The sequence below is a fragment of the Chionomys nivalis genome, chromosome 2 (assembly GCF_950005125.1).
Source record: "Chionomys nivalis chromosome 2, mChiNiv1.1, whole genome shotgun sequence".
NCBI lineage: Eukaryota > Metazoa > Chordata > Mammalia > Rodentia > Cricetidae > Chionomys > Chionomys nivalis.
This window is the reverse complement of record NC_080087.1, coordinates 68,510,140-68,531,794: the sequence shown is the minus strand read 5'-3', so window position 1 is coordinate 68,531,794 and position 21,655 is coordinate 68,510,140. Positions and strand designations below refer to the sequence as shown.

The 21,655-nt window shown below is 43.0% G+C and overlaps 1 protein-coding gene across 1 annotated transcript; it reads left to right on the top strand.

The window, feature by feature from the left end:
- The first annotated feature begins 11,894 nt into the window (after nucleotides 1–11,894).
- On the top strand, nucleotides 11,895–21,445 carry Tarm1 (T cell-interacting, activating receptor on myeloid cells 1). Its single transcript, XM_057760242.1, has 4 exons — nucleotides 11,895–11,949; nucleotides 17,583–17,873; nucleotides 18,731–19,027; nucleotides 21,273–21,445. The coding sequence occupies exons 1-4, from the start codon at nucleotides 11,895–11,897 to the stop codon at nucleotides 21,443–21,445; spliced, it is 816 nt and encodes a 271-aa protein (XP_057616225.1).
- Nucleotides 21,446–21,655: the final 210 nt, after the last annotated feature.

The window sequence follows — 21,655 nt, the reverse complement described above, 5'->3', positions numbered from 1 at the left end:
TGAGCTCGAGGTCAGCCTGATCTACAGAGCAAGTTCCAGCACAACCAGGGCTACATAGAGAAATCCTGTCTCAAAAAACCAAAACGACAGCAACAAAAACAAACAAACGAAAAACCCAAATGGTTAGAGAAATGTCTCAGGGGTTAAGAACACTTGGTACTTTTTCAAAGGACGCAGGTTTGGTTCTGATCTCCCACATGGTAGCTCAAACTGTCTGTAACCGCAGTTCTAGGGAACTTCATGAACACTGGATGCACATGACACACAGATATACATGCAAGCAAAACACCTATAAACAGGAAATAAAATAAATCTTTAAAAATAAACAATGTACATTTTAGGCTGGAACTTGTTGTGCAGCCAAAGATTGCCTTGTACTCCTGACAATAACATTTACAACATACAGTTATTACTCTTATGCTTTTGTGGTTTTGGAGATGGAATTCACCAAATTAAAAAAAATTTTTAGAAGGGTGATGGTGGTGCACGCCTTTAATCCTAGCACCTGGGAAGCAGATGTAAGTGGATCTTTGGATTTGAGGCCAGCCTGGTGTACAGAGTGAGTTCCTGGACTACATAGATTGCATAGAGAAACTCTGTTTTGAAAAAAAAAAAAGATTGCAATTTAGTTGTGTTTTGATGTGTGTATGGGAATGATGGGTTATGGGTGTGAGTATGTACGTGTGAGTACAGGTGCCTTGGGAAGCCAGAGGCTCCCTAGAGCTGGAGTTATGGGCAGTTGTGAGCCACCCAAATGTGTGCTGAGAACTGAACTCTGCAAAATCCGTAAGTACTTTTAACCACTGAGTCATGTCTCCATCCCCAGTGTCCAGGGTTTTAAAAAACAGATTTTTATTTATTTGTGTATTTATTTACCTGTGTGCATGTGTGAGTATGTGTGTGGGATCATATGTGAAAGTTGGTCTTTCCTTCTACTGTGTGGGTCCAGGCAGCAAAGTAAGGTCAGTAGGCTTGGTGTCAAGTGCCTTTATCTGCAATGCATCTCACCAGCCTCAGAACCCAGGGTCTTATGTATAAATGCTAGGCAAAAGCCCTACTTCAGAATTACACCCCCAGTACCTTTAAACTTTGTTAAATTCTGAGACAAGGTCTCCCTGCATTTTCCAGGTTGGCACTGAACTCACTTTGTAGCCTAGGCAGGCCTTCAATTTGCTATCCTCCACCTCAGCCTCCGGAGTAGCTGGGATCTACAGGCATGAACCACCGGGGCCACCTTATTCTTACTATTTACTTATCTTAGACTCTGACAATGTTATATGGTATATACTTTATTTTAGTTATTGTTCCCTCTACCCCCTCCCGCCCCATCTTCTCCCATTACCCTGCCATTCTTGCAGAACCCTAGGGCTTGTTTTTTATACTAAAGTGCAGCAGTAAGGAGAGCGTGTGTGTCCTGAGGTCCTTGAACTCTTACGGCACTCAAGATGGTAAGGGGTTGTAGGATTGGTAGCCAAGCCAGGAAGAGGTGTGGGTAACAGGGAGACCCACTATTTGCCACTGACACCTGATGTGGGCCCAGTGTAGGGAGGCAGAGCCCTCAGCCTGGGTCTGCACGAAGTCCAGGGATTTCGTGTCGGAATGAGCCTAATGCTTGGACACTCCTGTTAGTGCCTGCAGCGAGCTACAGACTTCCCTTCTCTGCAGAGGCAAATGCTGCACATTTGGTGTCGGATTCACTGTGGTTACAGAAACAGTTTTCCTTGCCCCTGCTATCACTCACAGGCTGTCACAAGGTCGTCCCACACTTCTTGCTGCTGATGTATTGCAGATTGGAGCCACAAGAATATAGAAATGCTTGTTTGCCATCTAGACTTGAGACCTTGGCAGTGAGGTCTACAGAGTGGCTGCAGACATCTGTGAGCTTGAGTGCATGTGGGTCTGCGTGTGTGCGTGTGTGTGTGAGTGTGTGTGTGAGTGTGTGATGTGTGTGTGAGTGTGTGCTGTGTGTGTGAGTGTGTGTGTGAGTGCATGTGGGTCTGTGTGTGTGAGTGTGTGTGTGCGTGCGTGTGTGTGAGTGCATGTGAGTCTGTGTGTGTGAGTGTGTGTGCGTGCATGTGTGTGAGTGCATGTGGGTCTGCGTGTGTGTGATGTGTGTGAGTGTGTGATGTGTGTGAGTGTGTGATGTGTGTGAGTGTGTGATGTGTGTGAGTGTGTGTGAGTGTGTGATGTGTGTGTGCGTGTGTGATGTGTGTGAGTGTGATGTGTGTGAGTGTGTGATGTGTGTGAGTGTGTGATGTGTGTGAGTGCGTGATGTGTGTGAGTGTGTGGTGTGTGTGATGTGTGTGCGTGTGTGTGAGTGTGATGTGTGTGTGAGTGTGTGATGTGTGTGTGATGTGTGTGTGTGTGATGTGTGTGTGTGAGAGAGAGAGTGTTTGGTTTTGAGACAGGGTCTCTATTACGTAGCTCTGGAGCTCTGGCTGTCATGGAACTCATGATGTAGGCCAGGCTGGCCTCATTCATAGATATCTGCTGACCTCTGGCTTCCATTTTAATGGTGTCTTTTTGTAAGGAAGGATTAACAGGGAGCTGACAGCCCGGACTTATTCTTCCGTCTGTTCTCTAGATCTACATAATATCCTGTTTAGGTCTGTAGGGGTGATTTGGCGCTGGCAGTTGTGGGTCAGCAGGAAAGCACTTGCCTAGAATCCCAGTGAGGGGCTGGCAGGCAGTTCAGCAATAGAAGAGCACTAGTTTAGCAGACATAAGGCCCCGGATTCCAAAAGTTCAAACCTCCGCCTGGTATGATAGTGTATGTCTGTAGTCTGTCTCTTGGGAGGTGGATTTTTTGTTTATATATATTTTTATTATTGTTTAATTGAAATCTTACTTACCAATCCCAGTTTTCACTTTCTCCACTCCCTCCATCTTCCCGCCCCACCCCCACCCACTCCTCATGGAGAGTCAAAAATAGTCTAGCACTTTGCTTTCAGGTAGGGACCAAGGCCCTCCCCACTATATCTAGGCTGAGAAAGGAATCCCTCCAAAGAGAATGGGCTCCAAAAAGCCAGTTCAAGCAGTGGAGATAAATCCTGGTCCCACTGCCAGTGACCCCACAGACTGTCCCAGCCATACAACAGTCACCCATATTCAGAGGACCTAGTTTGGTCCTATGCTGTGCCCGCCCCCATTACCCTATCCCTGGCTGCCAGTCTGGAGTCAGTGAGTTCCCATTAGATCAAGTAAGCAGTTTTTGTGGTTATCCCCATCATGGTCTTGACCCCTTTCCTCATATTATAGCTCCTCCCTCTCTTCGACTGGACTTGGGAGTTCTGTGTCTTGCCAGTCTGTTCCCAAATCACAACATGGAGACAATATTAATTATGAAAACTTGGCCGATAGCTTAGGCTTGTTACTAACTGGATCTTATAACCCAAAATAACCCATTTCTAATAATCTAGGTGCTGCTCTGAGGCTCATTTATCTCATCTACATGTTGTCCATCTTGCTTTCCTGCTTCCTCTGTGTCTCCTCGTGTCTCATGCATCTTTGCTCTTCTTCCCAGCATCCTCTCTGCTACCTAGAAATTGGCCCTTCAGCTTTTTATTAAACCAATCAGAGTGACATATCTTTACACAGGGTAATCAAATGTCTTGTAACAGGAGACAGGAAGATCTCAAGGCCTGCCCAATGTATACAGTGAGGCCATGTCTGAAAAAAAGTATTTTTTCAAGTTTGTATATCTAGCTGTAAGTAGTTCCAGGAACATGGGCCAGTGAGATGAGTCGTTGTCAAAGGTTCTTGCTTCCAAATCTGCTGAGATGAGCTTGATTCCCAGGAACCATATGGTGGAAAGACAGAATCAGTTCCTGTAAATTGTCCTCTGCTTTCTACACCACACACACACACAAACACAAATGCACCCATGTACATACTAAACAATGTGATACTAATAATAAAAATAAAAGAAGTATAATCAATAGATTAAGAAGAAGTCATTGCTTGGAATTTTTTTAAAATTCTATTTTTGTGGGGCTGGAATGATGGCTCAGAGGTTAAGAGCATTGCCTGCTCTTCCAAAGGTCTTGAGTTCAATTCCCAGCAATCACATGGTGGCTCACAACCATCTGTAACAGGGTCTGGTGCCCTCTTCTGGCCTGCAGGCATACACACAGACAGAATATTGTATACATAATAAATAAATAAATAAATAAATAAATAAATATAATTTAAAAAATTCCACTTTTGTGCGTGCATGTGTGTGTGTGTGTCCGTGACACAGTGCATGTACTGTGATCAGAGGGAAAACCTTGGGAATTGGCTTTCTCTTTCCACCAAGTAGGTCTGGGGCTCAAACTCAGGTCATCAGATGTTGCGCCAAAGGCCTCTACCTTCTTCTGCCCTACCTTTTCCTCTCTTTATTTTACAACTATGGGAAGGGAAAATGAAAGAAGAGCAGAGGGTAGCAGAGGAGAAGAACAGGGGGAGAGAAAGGAGGGGAGGCTGTGGATAAAGGAAATCTCGTTCCATGAAACAAACTTGTGTCCAATTGGATAAAATGATAAACTAAAAATATTCAAAAAACTATAAATGCGCTTTGTAGTCCCACGCAGTGCGGAGAGCTACGGATGTTAATTATGGTTGTCAATGCTTTACCTTCTCCAGTTCTACGAATCTGTCACTTAAAGTATAATTTGCATAAAATAACCTTGCAGGAGTCCAAAGGCATTAGAGATGGTGGTCTCCCTTGATCCTCTGTTACCCTGGTAACAATGTTATAATTGACATCCCAGAATTCCCAAACATCAGAAAGTCTGGTAAAAACAATTCTGTCAGATTTAAAGGCACTCATTAGCACACCATGTTGTTTTTCCGCCCACACTTATGACGCAGAACGATTAAAAGATTCATGACAATGTGAGAGATCCCTCTCTTTTTCTTTCTTTCTGTCTTCCAGTGTGGGAATTTGTCGCGATTCCCCCTCGGCCAGCAAGAAGGACGCAACACCCGAGCTCTTCTTGCTAAGCAGTTTTATTCAGGACCTTTTGACAATGCATTCTCTCTCTCTCTCTCTCTCTCTCTCTCTCTCTCTCTCTCTCTCTCTCTCTCTCTCTCTCTCTCTCTCTCTCTCTCTCTTCCTCTCTCCCTCTCTCTCTTTCTCTCTCCCTGGGCAAACCTCTCCCAGTCCTTAAGTAGGCCTAGGCCGCCAACCCCAGATTGCCAGGTGGGCACTGCCCATAGGTCCACACATATGCAAGCAGCTGACGATCATTGCATGATAACAGCATAAGTCAGGCCTAGTTGATATTAGGAGTTGATTATTACAGAGAGCACTCGCTTTCGGGATCGCGGAGGGCGGAAGCCAGCATCATCAGGTGCGGCCACACAGCTCTCTACATATAGCCATCAGGTGTGACTCCACGCTGCTCTCTACAGGAATTGAATCAAGGGCCTCACACACGCTAGAGCTCACACAAATGCTCTCACACTGAGCTACACCTCCAGCCCCAGACTTCTTATTTTAACCAGAGTGTGTTCCATTTTAGCAGGAGAATCAGTGACTATAAAACTGAGAGCAGAGTTACCTTGGTTTTGACTTTTGTGAAGAATGGTTTGGGAAGGTGTTCAAAGGACAGCGGCGACACTGGTGATTCATTGCAGCTGCAGGAGATGTTGAAGTTAGGAGAGGGTGTCAGGTGGTGCACGCTTGTAATCCTGGCATTTCCGAGGTGCAGGAAGGCAGATCAGGAGTTCAAGGTCAGCCTCCCTATATACAGAGTTTGAGGTTAGCCTGAGCTATATGAGCCCTTGTCTCAAAACAAAAACACAAATATATACAAAAATTTTCCAGTAAGTAAAGTAGGGTCAGAGAAGTCTTTACTGAAGAAAGAATATCTCCCCCTCTCAAAATTCTCTCTTTTGTGTGTGATCTTTAAAATTTTTAATTGCATGTCTGTCCGTATCTATTTATTTGTGTGTGTGCACGTGAGCATGTGTGTATGTGTGTGTGTGCATGTGCATGCACTGGATGCACATGTGGATTTCAGAGGGACAAATAGCAGAGGCTGGTTCTGTCCTTCCACCATGTGGGTACCAGGAGTAGATCTCAGGTGGTTAGGCTTGGTAGCAAACACTTATATCTACTGGGCCATTTCAGTAGCCCACGTATGTTCTTTTTTGAGACAGGCTCTCTCCACATTTGTAGCTCAAACAATCCTTGAACTAGAAATCATCTTGCTTTAGGCTCCTAAAGTGCTAGGATTACAGGTGTGTTACACCACACTCAGGTAAGAAAGGGATTCTTAAACTGGTTTCTGGAAGAAGCGTAAACATTAGTCAAAAGAGTTAAGCAGGAAAAGTATAGGTAGAGAAAACAGCATATCTCAGAGCCTGAGACAAGAAGGAAGTGGTGTGTTCCATCCAACTCAGTGGTTCTGAGTTGGAACATGTTGGACAAATAAGTTTCCTAAGAACATTTAGACTATATGGTGAGGTTCTCAGGGCTCATATTATGCCCTTGTTAAAACAATTACAGGTTGTGTACCTTGGTGCTGGAGAGCTGACTTAGCAGCTAACAGTGCTTTTTGTTCTTGCAGAGTACCCAAATGGCTCATAACTGCATGTAACTCTAACGGCAGAGAATCTATCACCCTCTTCTGGCCTCCACGGGAACAGAACTCACATGCGTGTACCCACTTGAAGATGCATGTGCATATACATAAATAAAAACAATAAAAATTCTTTCAAAAGGATGTGAAGGCAAGCCAGCAAAAAGAAAAAGAAAAAGAGTTTCCTTGGACCTTTTTAAAACCTGCCATCTGAAGGTATCATTTGTTTATTTATGGGAGGACATTCATATGCCACGGTGCACATATGGTGGTCAGAAGACAACTTGGGGTTGTCAGTTCTCTCCTTCTACCATATGAGTATCACCCCCAAAATCAGGTTATCAGGCCTGGTATCACCCCACTCAAGATGGATCTTTCTACTTCAAATACCTGGTTAAAAAAAAAAAACAACTCTTATAGTCAGTGGTGGTGGTAGCACATACCATTAATCCCAGCACTCAGGAGGCAGAGGCAGATAGACCTCTGAGTTTGAGGGCAGCCTGGTTTACAGAGTTCCAAGATAGTCAGGGCTACACAGAGAAACCCTGTCTCAGAAAAAAGAAAGGAAGGAAGGAAGGGAGAAAAGAAGGAAGGAAGGAAATTGCTTATATATAATGTGCCTAGGAGCTTTTTTTTTTTTAGATGATTCAGTCTAACTGACAACCAAGATTAGCCAGAACAAATACAGAGTACAAGTGTGTCCATATAACATAAGATATTAAAATGTCCCTCTCTATCCATCTTGTCCCCTCTTACCATGTCCTGGTGCTAAACTGAGTAGTGTCCCTATTGAAAACCAAGTGACAGCTGTACATTATGTGATGGTGCAGAAGTCTCTGTGTCCTGGTTTGTACAATGGACAAGTTTAACAGCATCTACTGCTGGCTCTGAAGACAAGATAAGTTGATGAGGCAGTGCATATTAAAAAAACTGTTAGGCTTGGGGGATGGCTCAGTGGTAACGTGCTTGGCAGGCAAGCATGAAGACCTCACTTGGAATTGCCCAGAACCCGTGTAAAGCTAGGCATGGGTAATATGTATTCCCATAGTCCTAGTGTTCCCATAGCAAGATGGGGAGAAGAGGTGGGATTGCTGGAAGCTCATGGACCAGCTGCTGAATGACAAGAGATTCTGCCTTAAATGGGGTAGAAGGTGGGACTGGAGAGCTGGCTCAGCTGTTAAGAGTGTTTGCTGCTCAGAGGACCCATGTCGGGTGGCTCATGACTGCATGTGATTCCAACACCCTGGTACAGCCTCTTTGGTCACCTGCATATATGTTATACATTCATGCTAACGTGGATTAAAAAGAAATCTTAAAAAAGCGACAAGGTCAAAGGTGAAAACCAACACTCCAGGTCTTTCACTGATCTCCACGTGTACATGGTGGGAAGCATGTGACTACACACACACACACACACACACACACACAAAACCACTGAGAACATTGGACATCATCTGTTGATGGCTAGATAATTGTTATCAGATCTATCTTCTACTTTATTTTTGTGGGTTTGTTTTGAGACAAGGTTTTTCTGTGTAGCTCTGCCTGTACTGGAACTAGTTGTGTAGAGCAAGCTGGCATCAAACTCAAAAACGCCTGCCTCTATCTTCTAAGTGCTGGGATTAAAGGCACGTGTTATCACTTCCTGGCCTCCCAAATCTTACACCTTAAATAGGCCAAATCCTGCTTGGCCCCTTCTCCATTCCTACCATTGAAATCAAAATTAACAGAACTTTCAGGTTGACTAAAGTAAGTGCAGATCTTGGTGTTTCAAATGTACATTTCCATGCCAGAGGATAAGGGTACTTGCTGCCAAGCCTGATGACCTGATTTGGGGGACAGTACTCATAATGTAAAAGGATAGAACTGAATCCCCCAAGTTGTCTTCTGACCTCCATATGTGCACCGTGGCACATGTATGCTCTCCCATAAATAAGCAAACATGATAAATAGAAATACACATTCATTGTTAGCTAAAGAAATGCTAAGAAGGGATATAGAAATGTCATCTTTTTTTCCTAATACTACATCAGGAGAAAGTCTGTTTTTCTGAGTTCTAAAACTAATTTAAGGAATTGATTTGATAAGGTGTTGAGTTGAGAACACTCCCACCCAAGAATATCAATCTTGTTTCCTGGTACAATATGGAGAATGACATGAATATTCATGACGTTACTAAATTACTCCTTTCTCTGCTGAATAAATCTATACACAGGCATGTTGCATATAAGGGTCTTACAAGTGTCTTGAACCTTTAAAAATAACTTTCTCATCTTGTGAAAGTGACCTTCAAAGAAACACCTGTAGTTATAATTGGTTTTACTTTCTGATAATTCATTGCTGATTTTTTTTTCTGTATCTAAGAAGTAAGACAAATCATCTCTATCAAGACAAAAGACCCTGAGGGACATTTTGCTCTTCTTCCAGATACATGCTGGGAGAAAAGCAATTAAAAACTGTGACTCATTTGATTTCTTATTTTAACGAGATTCTGAGGATTGTTTTCAATAGAATTAGCATATCTGGGCTGGAGCTGTAACTCAGTTGGTAGAGTTCTTGCTTTGCATACAGGAGGCCGTGGGTTTGATCCACAGCAACCTTGCCCTAAATAAGCATATCTCCTCAGAGCACTTTGTAATGCTTGTTTGAATGTCTATTTTAGTCATTTGTTACAGCTAATTTCAGACTTATTTATTTGCACTCTGTGTATGTGTGTTGTGCCAGCATGTATGCATGTACACAGTGTGCATGCCTAGTTCCTGAAGAGATCAAGAACAAGGCTCTGGATCACCTGGAACTGAGGTTACAGCTGTGGTGGGGGTTACATGTGGGTGATGGGAATTGAACTTCTGTCCTCCTGCAAGAACAAGTGCTCTCACTGCTGAGCCATCTCTCCAGCCCACAGCTAATCTTTCTTTTTAAATTTTTTTGTAGATAGAAACTCTGTCTTATTTATTTTACTTCACTATTGTTGTGAAACGACACACCATGACCAAGGCAATTCATAGAAGAAAGCATTCAATGAGGGGCTCACAGTCCATGGTGGTGGTTTCCAACTTTAATCCTAGCACTCAGGAGGCAGAGGCAGGTTCAAGGTCACCCTGGTCAACAGAGTGAGTTCTAGGATAGACAGGGCTATGCAGTGAAACTGTCTCAAAAAAAATCAAAAACAAAACAAACAGAACAAAACTAAGTCTTTGAAACTCTAATACAGCCTCTAGTTAAATGTTTTCTTTTATAAGAGTTGCAGTGGTCATTGATAGGTTTCTGTACCCTGATATTGGGTTTCTCTATCAATGCAATAAATCAGATCAGGCTGAATTAAAAGTCTAGGTTTAATGAGCAAAGCATGCCCAGTGATTCTCTTGGGGAAGAAAGTAGGAGAGAAAGCACGTTAGGGTCTGGGGGCTGGGTCTTAAATACCCTATAGGCATGGTCTTGAGTAGCTACAGGTGTTGTAGATCAGGTGTGGATTCAGGTGGGTCCGTGGGAAGAAGTCACGAAAGCATGTTAAGGATGATTTCCTAGCCCTTTCCAACTGTAACGGGGTGGGGAGTTGGGGGGATAGGGGGATAGGGAGTGGAGTCAGCCTCTGTACACCCAGTCACTCACTCTCCCTTAGCAAAAGGCCTTTTAAAAAATTGCTATTCAGTTTACACCTTTAGCAAGTCAATTTCTGTACACCCAAACCTCTTATCTAAGTTGCCTAAAAGGACAAGGCCAAATGCAAATTCTTGATTAAGGAATACTTTGGTTTGCTTGGTTTTTCCCAACCACGTTTTGTATGGGCTTGGCACCTTTAGGAAACTCTCAGACACGGTTTATATATTTCAAACAGAAGGTACTGTAGAAAAAGAGCAGATACCAACATCCCAGAATCAAACCAATTGCAGCTCTGCAGGCATTCCCCAACATCTGTGGGAGGAGCGGTCCCTGGGCAGGCTTTCAAAGAAGGGTGGGGTTTGGAATAGGGGAGTAACTCCGGAGCGGAGATTCCTCACAGTTGCGGTGTCGCTTCGAAGCGGTAGAAACCCTAACTAAGCCAAGGCCATTACTTTTCAAACCAATGTAGCCACGATGACAGACAAGTGCTGCATACGGCTGTGTGATCATTCAATGGAACTTGCACCATCTAACAATGTCCGTACCTACTAAAAGAATAATTCTCCAGGGCTGGGTAGATGGCTCAGCAATTAAGAGCACTAGTTGCTTTTGCAGAGTACCTGGGTTCCATTTCCGCAGTCATCTGTAACTCCAGTTACAGGAGACTCAAAAGCCTTCCTCTGACTTCTTGAGCACTGGGCATACACATAATGAACATACATATATTCAGGCAAAGCACACACACACACACACACCACATACACACACAAATTAAAATAAATAAATATTTTTTTGTTTTGTTTTGTTTTTTTGAGACAGGTTTTCTCTCAAAAGCGCTGGATGTTCTGAAACTCACTCTGCAGACCAGGCTGTCCTTGAATTCACAAAGATCCTTCTGCTTCTGCCTCCCAGGTGTTTTGGGGTTAAAGACATGTGCCACCACTGCCTGGCTAAAAAAAAATCTAAATAAATAAATAAATGAAGTGCAGGAGGTGTCATCATCCCTGATCTCAAGCTCACTATAGACTATAACAATAAAAACAGAATGATAGTGGCATAAAAACAGACACATTAATCAATAGAATTGAATCAAAGTCCTAGACATAAATCCACACATCCATGAACACCTGGTTTTTGACAAAGAAACAAAAATTATACCATGTAGAAAAGAAACATTCCAACAAATGGTGCTGGCATAACTGGAGGTTGGCATGTAGAAGAATGCCAATAGATCCATATCTATCACCCTACACAAAACTCGGGTTCAAGTGGATAAATGGCCTCAGCATGAGTCCTCATAGAAGAGAAAGTGGGGAATAACCTTGAATGCACTGGCACAGAAGACAGCTTCCTGAATAGAACACCAGAGGCACAGATGTTAAGATCGACAATTAATAAATGGGACCTCCTGAAACTGAAATGCTTCTGTAAGGCAAAGGACACTGTCAATAGAACAAAATGGTGGCCTACAGAATAGCAAAAGATTTTCACCAACCCCACATCTGACAGAGAGCTGAAATCCAAAATATATAAAGAACTCAAGAAACTAGACATCAAAATACCAAAGAAATAAAAATAAATAAATGGGGGTACAGACCTAAACAGAATTCTCAACAGAAGAATCTCAAATGGCAGAGAAGCACTTAGCCATCAGGGAAATGCAAATCTAAAGGACTCTGGGATTCTATCTGACACCAGTGAGAATGGCTAAGATCAAAACCACAAATGACAGAATATGCTGGGGAGGACGTGAAACGAGTGGAGCGCTCCTCCATTGCTGGTGGGCAGGCAAACTTGTGCAGCCACTTTGGAAATCAATACGGCAGTTTCTCAGAAACTTGCGAATCAGTCTGAATTCTTTCTGTGTGGTGAGGGGCCTATGAGAGCCACGTCAGGAGGAAGTGGTGTGATATAGTTGAGAGATCACATCCAGATTATCACCATAAAGCAGAAGCTGTGGGCTAGCTTTGAAGATTAAAAACTGAAGGAAGGCCATTACTGCTGCTCCCAGAATTAAACACAGACAACAGCGATGGCAAGCTGCAGAGGCATTCTGCAAAAAGTGTGTTACTGAGAGGCATCATGAACTCCCAATTCTTGCTCTTGTTCTGTCTTGGTAAGTCTGAGGGAGAGCAGGGCTGTTTGTGGTGGGTGGGTGGGTTGTGGAGGCAGCTGGAGTTGGTGAGGCCAGTGGGGAGGCCAGCGAGGCTGTAGGAGAAGTCAATAAATTTCATTTTGTGAACACACATCATGTGTGGGGAATGTGTTTAGTACTTTATACATATGTTCCTGTTTCCTCCAAATCAGTAGGTTATGAGCTTCTGAATGGCTTTCTGCCACTTCAACATGACATTTACATTCATTCTTTTGCATTTGTTGTATATGTGATGTGTGTGTGCACGTGCGCGTGCATGTGTGTGTGTGTGCATTCAAGTGCCTGTGTGCATACATGTGGCAAGTCAAAGAGAGAGGACATTAAGAATCTTTCTTGGTTCTTCCCTCTATTTTTTGAGATTTCTCTTTGAAGCAGAAACTTCCTGTTTTGGAAGGCTGACTAGCTGGCTAGCAAGTTCCCTGGATCTGCCTGTCTCTGCTCCCCAGTTCAGGGTTACAGACTTGCACAGGGAGGATATGGGCTGTTGATGAGCAAGAAACATGTGGGAAACACAGAAATGCCTCAATACATGAAGCAAGAGCCTGAACTCAGTAGTAGATTCTTGGGATCAGAGAGAGCAATGAGGCAGCTCCAGGCAGGCACTGTGTCTTATAAGTCATTGTCTTGCAGGGCTATGTGCTGGGTCTACAGGCATAAAGTGGAAAAGTAAGTGTCTCTTCCTTCACCCCCCAATATTTAAATGGCTTCATCCCTTGTTCTAAATGGTTCCCAGGGAGCAGGATGATATGTCATATGCAACTCTGAGTTTTATTTTCTTTCAGCGATCTTACCTAAGGTCTCCTTGCGCGCCCAGCCCAGCTCTGTGGTTCCTACAAAGGGCAATGTGACCCTGAACTGTTTAAGTGTCCCACAAAATGTGTACTGTAATTATCAAAGGCAAGATACTAAGTTGGATCCTAGGACACAACTTGGGACGATAAAAAGGAGATCTCGATTTTTTGAAGTGTCGGCAGTTCCGGGTTCATTTAATTTCCATTTCTTTGAGGTAGAGGAGAGTGATTCTGGATACTACACCTGCATGTGCTATGAAGTTGAGAACCCCAATGTATCATTGCGGTACAGTGATGAAATTCTAATATTGGTCACAGGTGAGGAGGGGCTTCCTCAGAATGACATGTGTCAATCTATCAGAAAGGAAGGCAGCAAAGGGTGATCATCTTCCAAGCAGTTGGGGTGGGCAGGGAGTGATGATAGCAACAGAAATGAATACTTAGTTATTGATTTCATTTGTACATGTGTGTTTTGTACATATGTTATATGCATGCTTGCATGTGTGTGAGCATACATGGGTGTGGATGTCTGTACACATATGTGTGTATGCATGTGGAGTCTGGAAGTCATCAATTGTTCTTCTACCTTTTTCAGCAAGGCAGGATCTCGAAATGAAATCATAGCTCCCAACTATGGTTATTTTGGTAACTAGCTTGCTCTGGAGGATCCTCCATCTTGGCCGTCTGAAGTTGGAGTTATAGGCTGTACACTCACCTAGATATTTCATGGCTTATGGAGATTCAAATCTGGCCCTCATGCCTAAGTTTCACAAAGATAAGAAAGAAGAAAGGAAAGATGAGAATTTATATGATCTCAAACAGCTAGTGCAGACTTTATTTAATAACAGAGGGGTGTGGTCTCTAGTTCTGACCATGCCATGATAGGTCACAGAACCTTCAAGAGAACATAGATGACATGCTTTAAGCTGAGGTTTTGGTTACTAGGGATAGGGAAGGGGGAGGATGTGTTTCTTATGGCAGTCATGTGATTGCTTGGTCAGTATGGCGATCCACTTGTAACTCCAGCTTCAGAAGAGAGACAGGGGACTTGCAGGGCGGGTTTGCTAACGAGTGTAACCATATCCAGGAGCTATGATTGGCTGTGAGGTCCTGCCTTAATGAATAAGGTGGAAGAGCAATTGAAAATGAGAACATTGCCTTCCAGATTCCACATTCATGCATACATGTGAGGTTAGCTGCTTCCTTAGACAGGCTGGTTTTCAACTGCAGGGTCTTTGTATCTTCCTACTGGGAGACATCAGATGCTTTTCTTCTGTAGTCCCTCCTGGAAGGTTGAGTTCAGCATAGGGCCTTGGCTTTTTTTTCCACCTTGGGAGAGGTTTTTGGACAACAAGAACTCTACCTGCTGAGCCATCCTCTCAACCTTAACCTTAGTTTTATCTGAGAGCTGATGAAAGGAAAAAAATTCTTCCTTTTCAACTAGGTTTGATCTTGCTTACACCTGTCTAGCATCAGGAGGCAGAGGCGGGTGGATCCGTATTAGTTCAAGGCCAACCAGGTCTAGTGAGTTCCAGGACAGCCAGAGATGCACAGTGAGATCAGATACACAGAGGGAGAAATTATTTAGAAGAAATTATTTAAATTAATATTATAAATATTTATTTAATTACTTAAAATTATTTTGTGTTCATTAAGATTTGCTTTATGGCAGTTATGAGGCAGACTTTTCCAGGGTAAAAGCAAAACACATGGACACATACATACATGCACTCATGCAGGCACACATGCACATCTAAACAGCTTAAAAACCTCACCCTAAGGGAGCCCATGACAAACCAAAAAAATAAAAAGTTTCAGTGAAAGTCCCAATTGGTGAACCGATGGGTTGTTATTGGGGTTACTGAGAGGAGCATGGGTGGGGGAGTGTCAGCTGGAGTAGGGATGGCACCACAGCAGCTGCCCCAGCAGAAAGCCCCCTCCAGCGCTGCTGATGACTCATGAACGCTGCAGCCTGGAGCTCTGCACAATGTGCAGGCAGCTGGACGCTCCCAGAAGTCTCTTCTCTCTGTGTTGGGCTGGTCAGCATCTCCTCCTCCAGTGGCAGTCCTTGACCCTTTTTCCATGCTGGGAGGGGCCTTTGAGAATCTTCCCTCTCTCACCAGCACTCTCCCTCCCTCCTGAGGGAATGCTCCATTTGGGGTGCCACTGCCTTACAATGGCTCAGATGTGCTCTGTACTGGAAAAGTTGTTGTGAAGAATGTGTATTTCAGTGCTGTTGGATAGAATATCATTTAAATGTCTGCTAGGCCCATTTATTTGTGGCGCAGTTAAACTCTGTGTTTTTCATTTGATATTTTTCTGGATCGTGTATCTATTTGAACCAGTGGCATATTGAAGTCACCATTATTCTTGTATCTGGATCTGTCTGTCTCTTTATGTCTACTCGTATTAGTTTTATGAAAATGGGGGCATCAACATTCAATGTATATGACTTCTGTCTATTTCCCTCCCTTCCCCCTCTCACCACCCCCCATCCACTCCTTAGAGAGGGTAAGGATTCCCATGGGGAGTCTAGCACATTGCTTTGGGGCAGGACCAAGGCCCTCCCCACTATGTTTAGGCTGAGCAAAGTATCCCTCCAGAGAGAATGGGTTCCAAAAAGTCAGAACAAGTAGGCATTCTTAAGGTTTTCTGTTTGTTTTTGAGGTAGTATCTCATTATACAGTTTAGGTTTTGTTCTATGTAATTTAGGCTGGCCTTGAACTCACAGGTTTCCTCTTCTGCCTCCTGGGTGCTGAAATTAAAGAAATGAGTTACTAAGCCCAACTCAATCATTAAATTTTTTTCATTTGTTTATTTATTGTGTACATATGTGCAATATGTTCATGAACGTGTACATGCCACAGAATGCAAGGATATCTTGAGAGACTCAGTTGTCTCCTTCTACTGTGTGAGATTCACATTGACTTCAGGTATTCAGGTTTGGTGGCAAGTGCCTTTACCTGCTAGGACATCTCACTGCCTTAATCTTTATATTTTCTTCATGGATTTTTCCCTTTATTAATACATGCTTACCTTTGTATCCCATAATTAATTTTTGAGACTTTTCACTATGTAGATCTGCTTCACCTGGAATTCACTATATAGTTCAGGTTGGCCACGAACTCACAAAGGTGTGCCTGCCTCTGCCTCCTGAGTGCTAAAATAAAAGGTTTGAACTATACCCTATGGATGACTTACTTTGTTTAACCATTTGTTTGCGTGTGTGTGTGTGTGTGTGTGTGCACTTGAGTGCAGCTCCTGCAGAGTCCAGAAGAGGGCATGGGAACTCCTGGATCTGCAATTACAGGCTGTTGGGAGCCTCACTTTGTGAGTGCTGGGAACTGGTCCTCTGTAAGAGAACTTCCTGCTCTCAAATGCTAAGTCTCACTCCAGCACTTAGGGCAATTCCGAGATAGATTTTCTTATTCCTGTAATTCTGTTAGTTTTTTTTTTCCTGGTTGAAATGAATCAAGTCTTTTCTTTCTCCAGTATTCATGTCAGGGGCTTGCTGCTTCACTGAGTGGTATATGCTGCATCCTTTTCTAGTTACTGATTGTAATTTCTACATAGTAATGTTAGTTAGAAGCTACTCACTTTCAGAGATTAAAATACACCATTGCCTGCTTTGATGGTTTTTAGGACTGCTGAGAAGTGTGGTATTAATTTTTGTGAGTTCAGAATTTTAGTTACCTCTTACAACTTTTAATATTATTTCTTTCCTCTGCCATATTTGCATCGTAACTATAATTTGCAATGAAGAGACTTTTTTCTGGTATGTCTAGTCATAACCTGGTGTTTTGATATCTTTTTCCTTTCCTAGAATTTAAAAGTATTTTACTGCCATTCCAGTGAATAGGTTTCTATGCCTTTTCTTTGTATCAAAGCACTTTCTCCTGTGCCTCAGATCCTGATTTGTCTGCTGATCTCAGTTGTGTGTGTGTGTGTGTGTGTGTGTTTGGGGGAGACTGTTATTCACTCCATTTCTCCTGAGTCTCTGCTCCTCACCACAGGATCAGGCCATTGGCCACTGTAACCTTTGCAGTTCATGCTGCCACAACTTCTCAACATGTCTGCACCTGGCCCTCTCCCACATTGCATCTGTCTTCCATGCAGACACTGTAGGAGAGGCACCCAGCTTTCCAGAATTGTGATGGTTCCCTGTTTTCAGTTGGCTTAAAGCCAGAGGCTAGTTGCTGGAGCATGCAAACACAAATATGTGAACTCAGGGTCTGAGCTCATCTAGAACCTCTGGGGTATTCCTCAGAACCAAGAATGGGAATGAGGTTGCACTCAGTAGACACTCGTACATCATTCATGACTGTTTTGCAGATCTGAATGATGGCCACACAGAGATGGTAAGTGACTCAACCACACCCACTCCGAGCTTTGATCACACATGTTCTCTGTGTCCTTCCTGCGAGCACGTTGATGTGCCTGATCCAGAGAGATTTTTGTTTCCTCCAGATTTCTTTCTCAAACCCAGCCTCAGTGCTTGGCCAAACTCAGTGGCTTCAGAGAACAGCACCGTGACACTGCGATGTGTGAGTCCCACGCCGGGCATAATACTTGTTCTCAGAAAGGGAGATAGCATATTGGATTCTAGGCCTCCACATCATCTGACAGAGGGGACAGCTGAGTTCCGCCTGACTAACCTTCAGCTAAGGCATGCTGGATATTATACCTGTGAATACCATTTGAAGGAGTCCCTCAAGAAAATCTCATTTTCCAGTGATGTCCTCTTACTATTGGTCACAGGTGAGAAGAGATGCCTCAGAACAAAGTACAGTGATTTTCAGAGAAGGGAGAACCTGTCACCAATGCAGCAGAGGTAGGGACAAAAGGGACATCACGTGGGACTGGTAAGATGGATCAACTTGGAGAAGCTTTGGCTGCAATGTCTGCCAACACAGGTTTGATCCCAAACACCCACATGGTGGAAGGAGAGACATCCACATGGTGCCTGCAGACCTTCACTTTCATGCCCTGGCTTGTACCCCACCCAGTAATCAAGTAAAAACATAGTTTTAAAAGAACTACACCTCCAGAGCAGTTAAAGGACATGAGGTAACAAGGACAAACTGGATTACCTCAAGTTTTCTCTTACTGGAGGAGTGAAATAAAAACATCCGGTCAGCACTGGTCACACACAAGAATGCCCTATCAATAGTAAGTGATGGGAGGAAAAGATCGTACAGGGCCCTTCTCTTTATGACCAAACTATTGGTTATGGGTTGACTCTGGGAGAAAGGGGCAACCGAGTTTAATTTTGTACCCTCTGCTGAGCCCTCTGGGCTCCAACAGGTAACTCCAAACAAATGGTCACACAAAGGGTCCTGGCTAGTCTCAGGGATCCCCAGACAAAATGAATAGAAAGGAACACCAGAGAGATATGTGGGGATGAGGAAGGTGTTAGGAGGTGGGGTGAAAATGGTCAGTATGCACTGTGTACATATGGAAAGTTATCTACAGACATATTTAACTAATAAAAATATGTCTGTTGAGAGTCAGATTGTGGGAAAGTTTCAGCATCATGAGGACCCTTGCAGGACTGGAAGGATGAATATAGGACTCTAAGATTGACCTATTCTCCTTGGATCTTGTTTCTCTTACAGGATACCTGCCTAAGCCTTCCCTCCGTGTCCAGCACTTGCGTCAAGTTACCACAGGAGAGAAGGTGAATCTACAGTGTTGGAAGCCACACAATTTCACACAGTATAAAATGTTCGCTCTGCTAAAGGAGGGAACTTCATCCCCCATACAGCTTCTGAGTTCAGAAAACGACACAGTGGAATTCACCCTTCAGAATGTGACAGTTCATGATGCAGGAAGGTACAGTTGTGTGTACCTGCAGGCAGAAGCCCCTTTCAGGGCCTCGCATCCAAGTGATCATCTTGATATCTCAGTGACAAGTAAGGATTATATGATGGCAGTAGTATTTTTTCTAATAAGACATAGTTTATTGCATAATTTTATTGTTTTATCACTTATACTCTTTCCTCTCTCTTTTAAAAGTACCTATTTTATTTTATTTTTGAAAATAGTGTGTATGTGTGTGGGTATATGTATATGAGTTTTGTGTTCACAGACTCCATAAGAGGGCATTGTTGGGAGTTACAGTTGGTTATGAGTTGCCTGATGTGGATGCTGGGAACAAAAGAAGATCTTTGCCAATGCCTCTATATTTAAATGCTTCCCTCTAATTTTTTTTATTTTATTTTATTTTATTTTGGTTTTTCGAGACAGCGTTTCTCTGTAGCTTTGGTGCCCGTCCTGAAACTAGCTCTTGTAGACCAGGCTGGCCTCGAACTCCCAGAGATCCGCCTGCCTCTGCCTCCTGAGGGCTGGGATTAAAGGCGTGCGCCACCACTGCCCAGCTTTCCCTCTAATATTTTAAGTTTCAGTTCTTATAGTAAGGTCTTTGATTTATTTGGACTTGATTATGTGCAGGGTGAGATATAGGGATCTAGTTTCCTTCTATGTGAAGGAATCCAGGTTTCCTATCATTTTGTGAGGAAAACATCCTTCAATGTGAACTTTTGGCATCTTTGTCCAAAAGTGTCTGTAGCCATGTGCGTTTCTATCTGGGTTGTCTGTTGTGTGCTTTTAATCTAAGTATCTATTTTGTGCTACTGTCATACTACAATAGCCCTTCTTGAGTGCAGCTGACATTCACAGTGTTCCAGGGGCTCAGATGTCAGGTGAAGTTCTGCTATATTCAAGGTACAATGGCTTTTTGTGGTATGTGGAGAGATGCTGATCTACCATGGATTTCTGTGCCCTGTAAATTTCCTTTGGTTTATGTTTTGCTCATAACTACATAGCAGAAAAAATAATAACACTTGAAATTTGAAGGCAAATGAATGGATCTAGAAAACATCATAATGAGTGAAGTAACCCAGACCCAGAAAGACAAATGTAATACGTACTCACTCATAAGTGGCTTTTAGTCATAAGCAAAGGGAAACCAGCCTATATTTCATAATCCCAGAGAACCTAGACAACAAAATGACCCTAAGAGAGACATGTGTGATCTTGTTGGAGAAGGTATGTCACTGGAGGTGTGAACTTTGAGCTTTCAAAAGCCCTTGCCATTCCTAGGTAGCTCTCTCTACCACTTGCTTCTGTGTCAAGATGTGAGCTCTCAACTACAGCTCCAGTACCATGCCTGCCTATTGCCATTCTTCTCATCATGATGGGCATGAACTCTTACCCTCCTATACTGTGAGTCCTAATTAAGGCTTTCTTTTAAGAGTTGCCTTGGCCATGGTATCTTATCACTACAACTGAAACTCCAAGGAAGACAGTCAGAATCCTAATTAGCTTTGAGTGTCAACTTGACTCAGCTTGAAGTCATCAGAAATAAGAGTTCTCAACTGAGGAAATACGAAGTTCAGATAGGTTTGTGAGCATGTCTATGAGAAATTGTCCTGATCATTAATTGATGTAGAAGGCCTTTGTTCTCACTCTTTGGATGACACCAATCATCAAGCAGTTGGTACTGAGGTATATAAAAAAAATCATGAGGCAGAGCAAGTCAGAGATGCTTAAATTTCAGGTTTCTTTTTTCTTTTTAAAATTTTATTTACTTTCTGTGTATGACTGTTTTATTCATATGCATGTCTATGAACCACAATCTTGCTAGGTACCAAAAGTGGTGAGAAGAGGGTGTGGAGCCCCTGTAACTTGACTTATGGATGGTTGTGAGTTGCATGTGCTTACTTTGGATGGAATCAAGGTCCTCTGGAAGAGCAGCCAATAATCTTAACCACTGAACCATCTCTCCAGCTCTTCCCCATGGTTTCTACTCTCATTTCCTGCCCTAACCTTCCTTAATGATGGATTGTAACCTCTATGATGAGATAAACCCTTTCGCACCTGAGGCTGATTTTGGTCAAATATTTTTATCATGACACAGAAATCAAAGTAGAATAGACAGAATGAATATACAGAAAATAAAATTTAAAAACAAAACAAAACTCCATTCATTTAAGCTCTCATTAAAGCCTAAATTATGTGCTTAGGGGTTAAAACTGCAAAGAATGGACAGCTTTCCACTGGCCAGTGTCTGAGTGGATGGAAGAAAGTCAGCTGTGGTTGATTCTTTTGGGGGAGGAAGGATGCTCGTTACAGTATTAATCGTCTTCTCTCTTTCAGTTTCCCTAAAGGCCTCATCACAGTGTTACACCAAGATTAATGTCATCAGGCTGGGAATGTCTGCCTTGTTTGTGGTGCTTATGGCATTCTTCCTGGCTGAAGCCTGGTACAGGAAGAAGGTGTCACCAAGCAGACCCAGGTTAAAAAAAACCGAAAATTTCCCTATTTCATGACTGTTGGATAGTTACGATGAATGTTTGAGCACCAAATTAATGGATTTATAGCTGAGAAATAAAAATGTCCAGGTATCATGATGCATGTCTTTAATCCTAGCACTCTGGGGGCAGAGGCAGGTTAATCTCTGTGAGTTCCTGGTCAGCCTGGTCTACATAGAGAATTCCAGACCAGTCAAGGTTACATTGTGGGACCTTGTCATCAAAAAC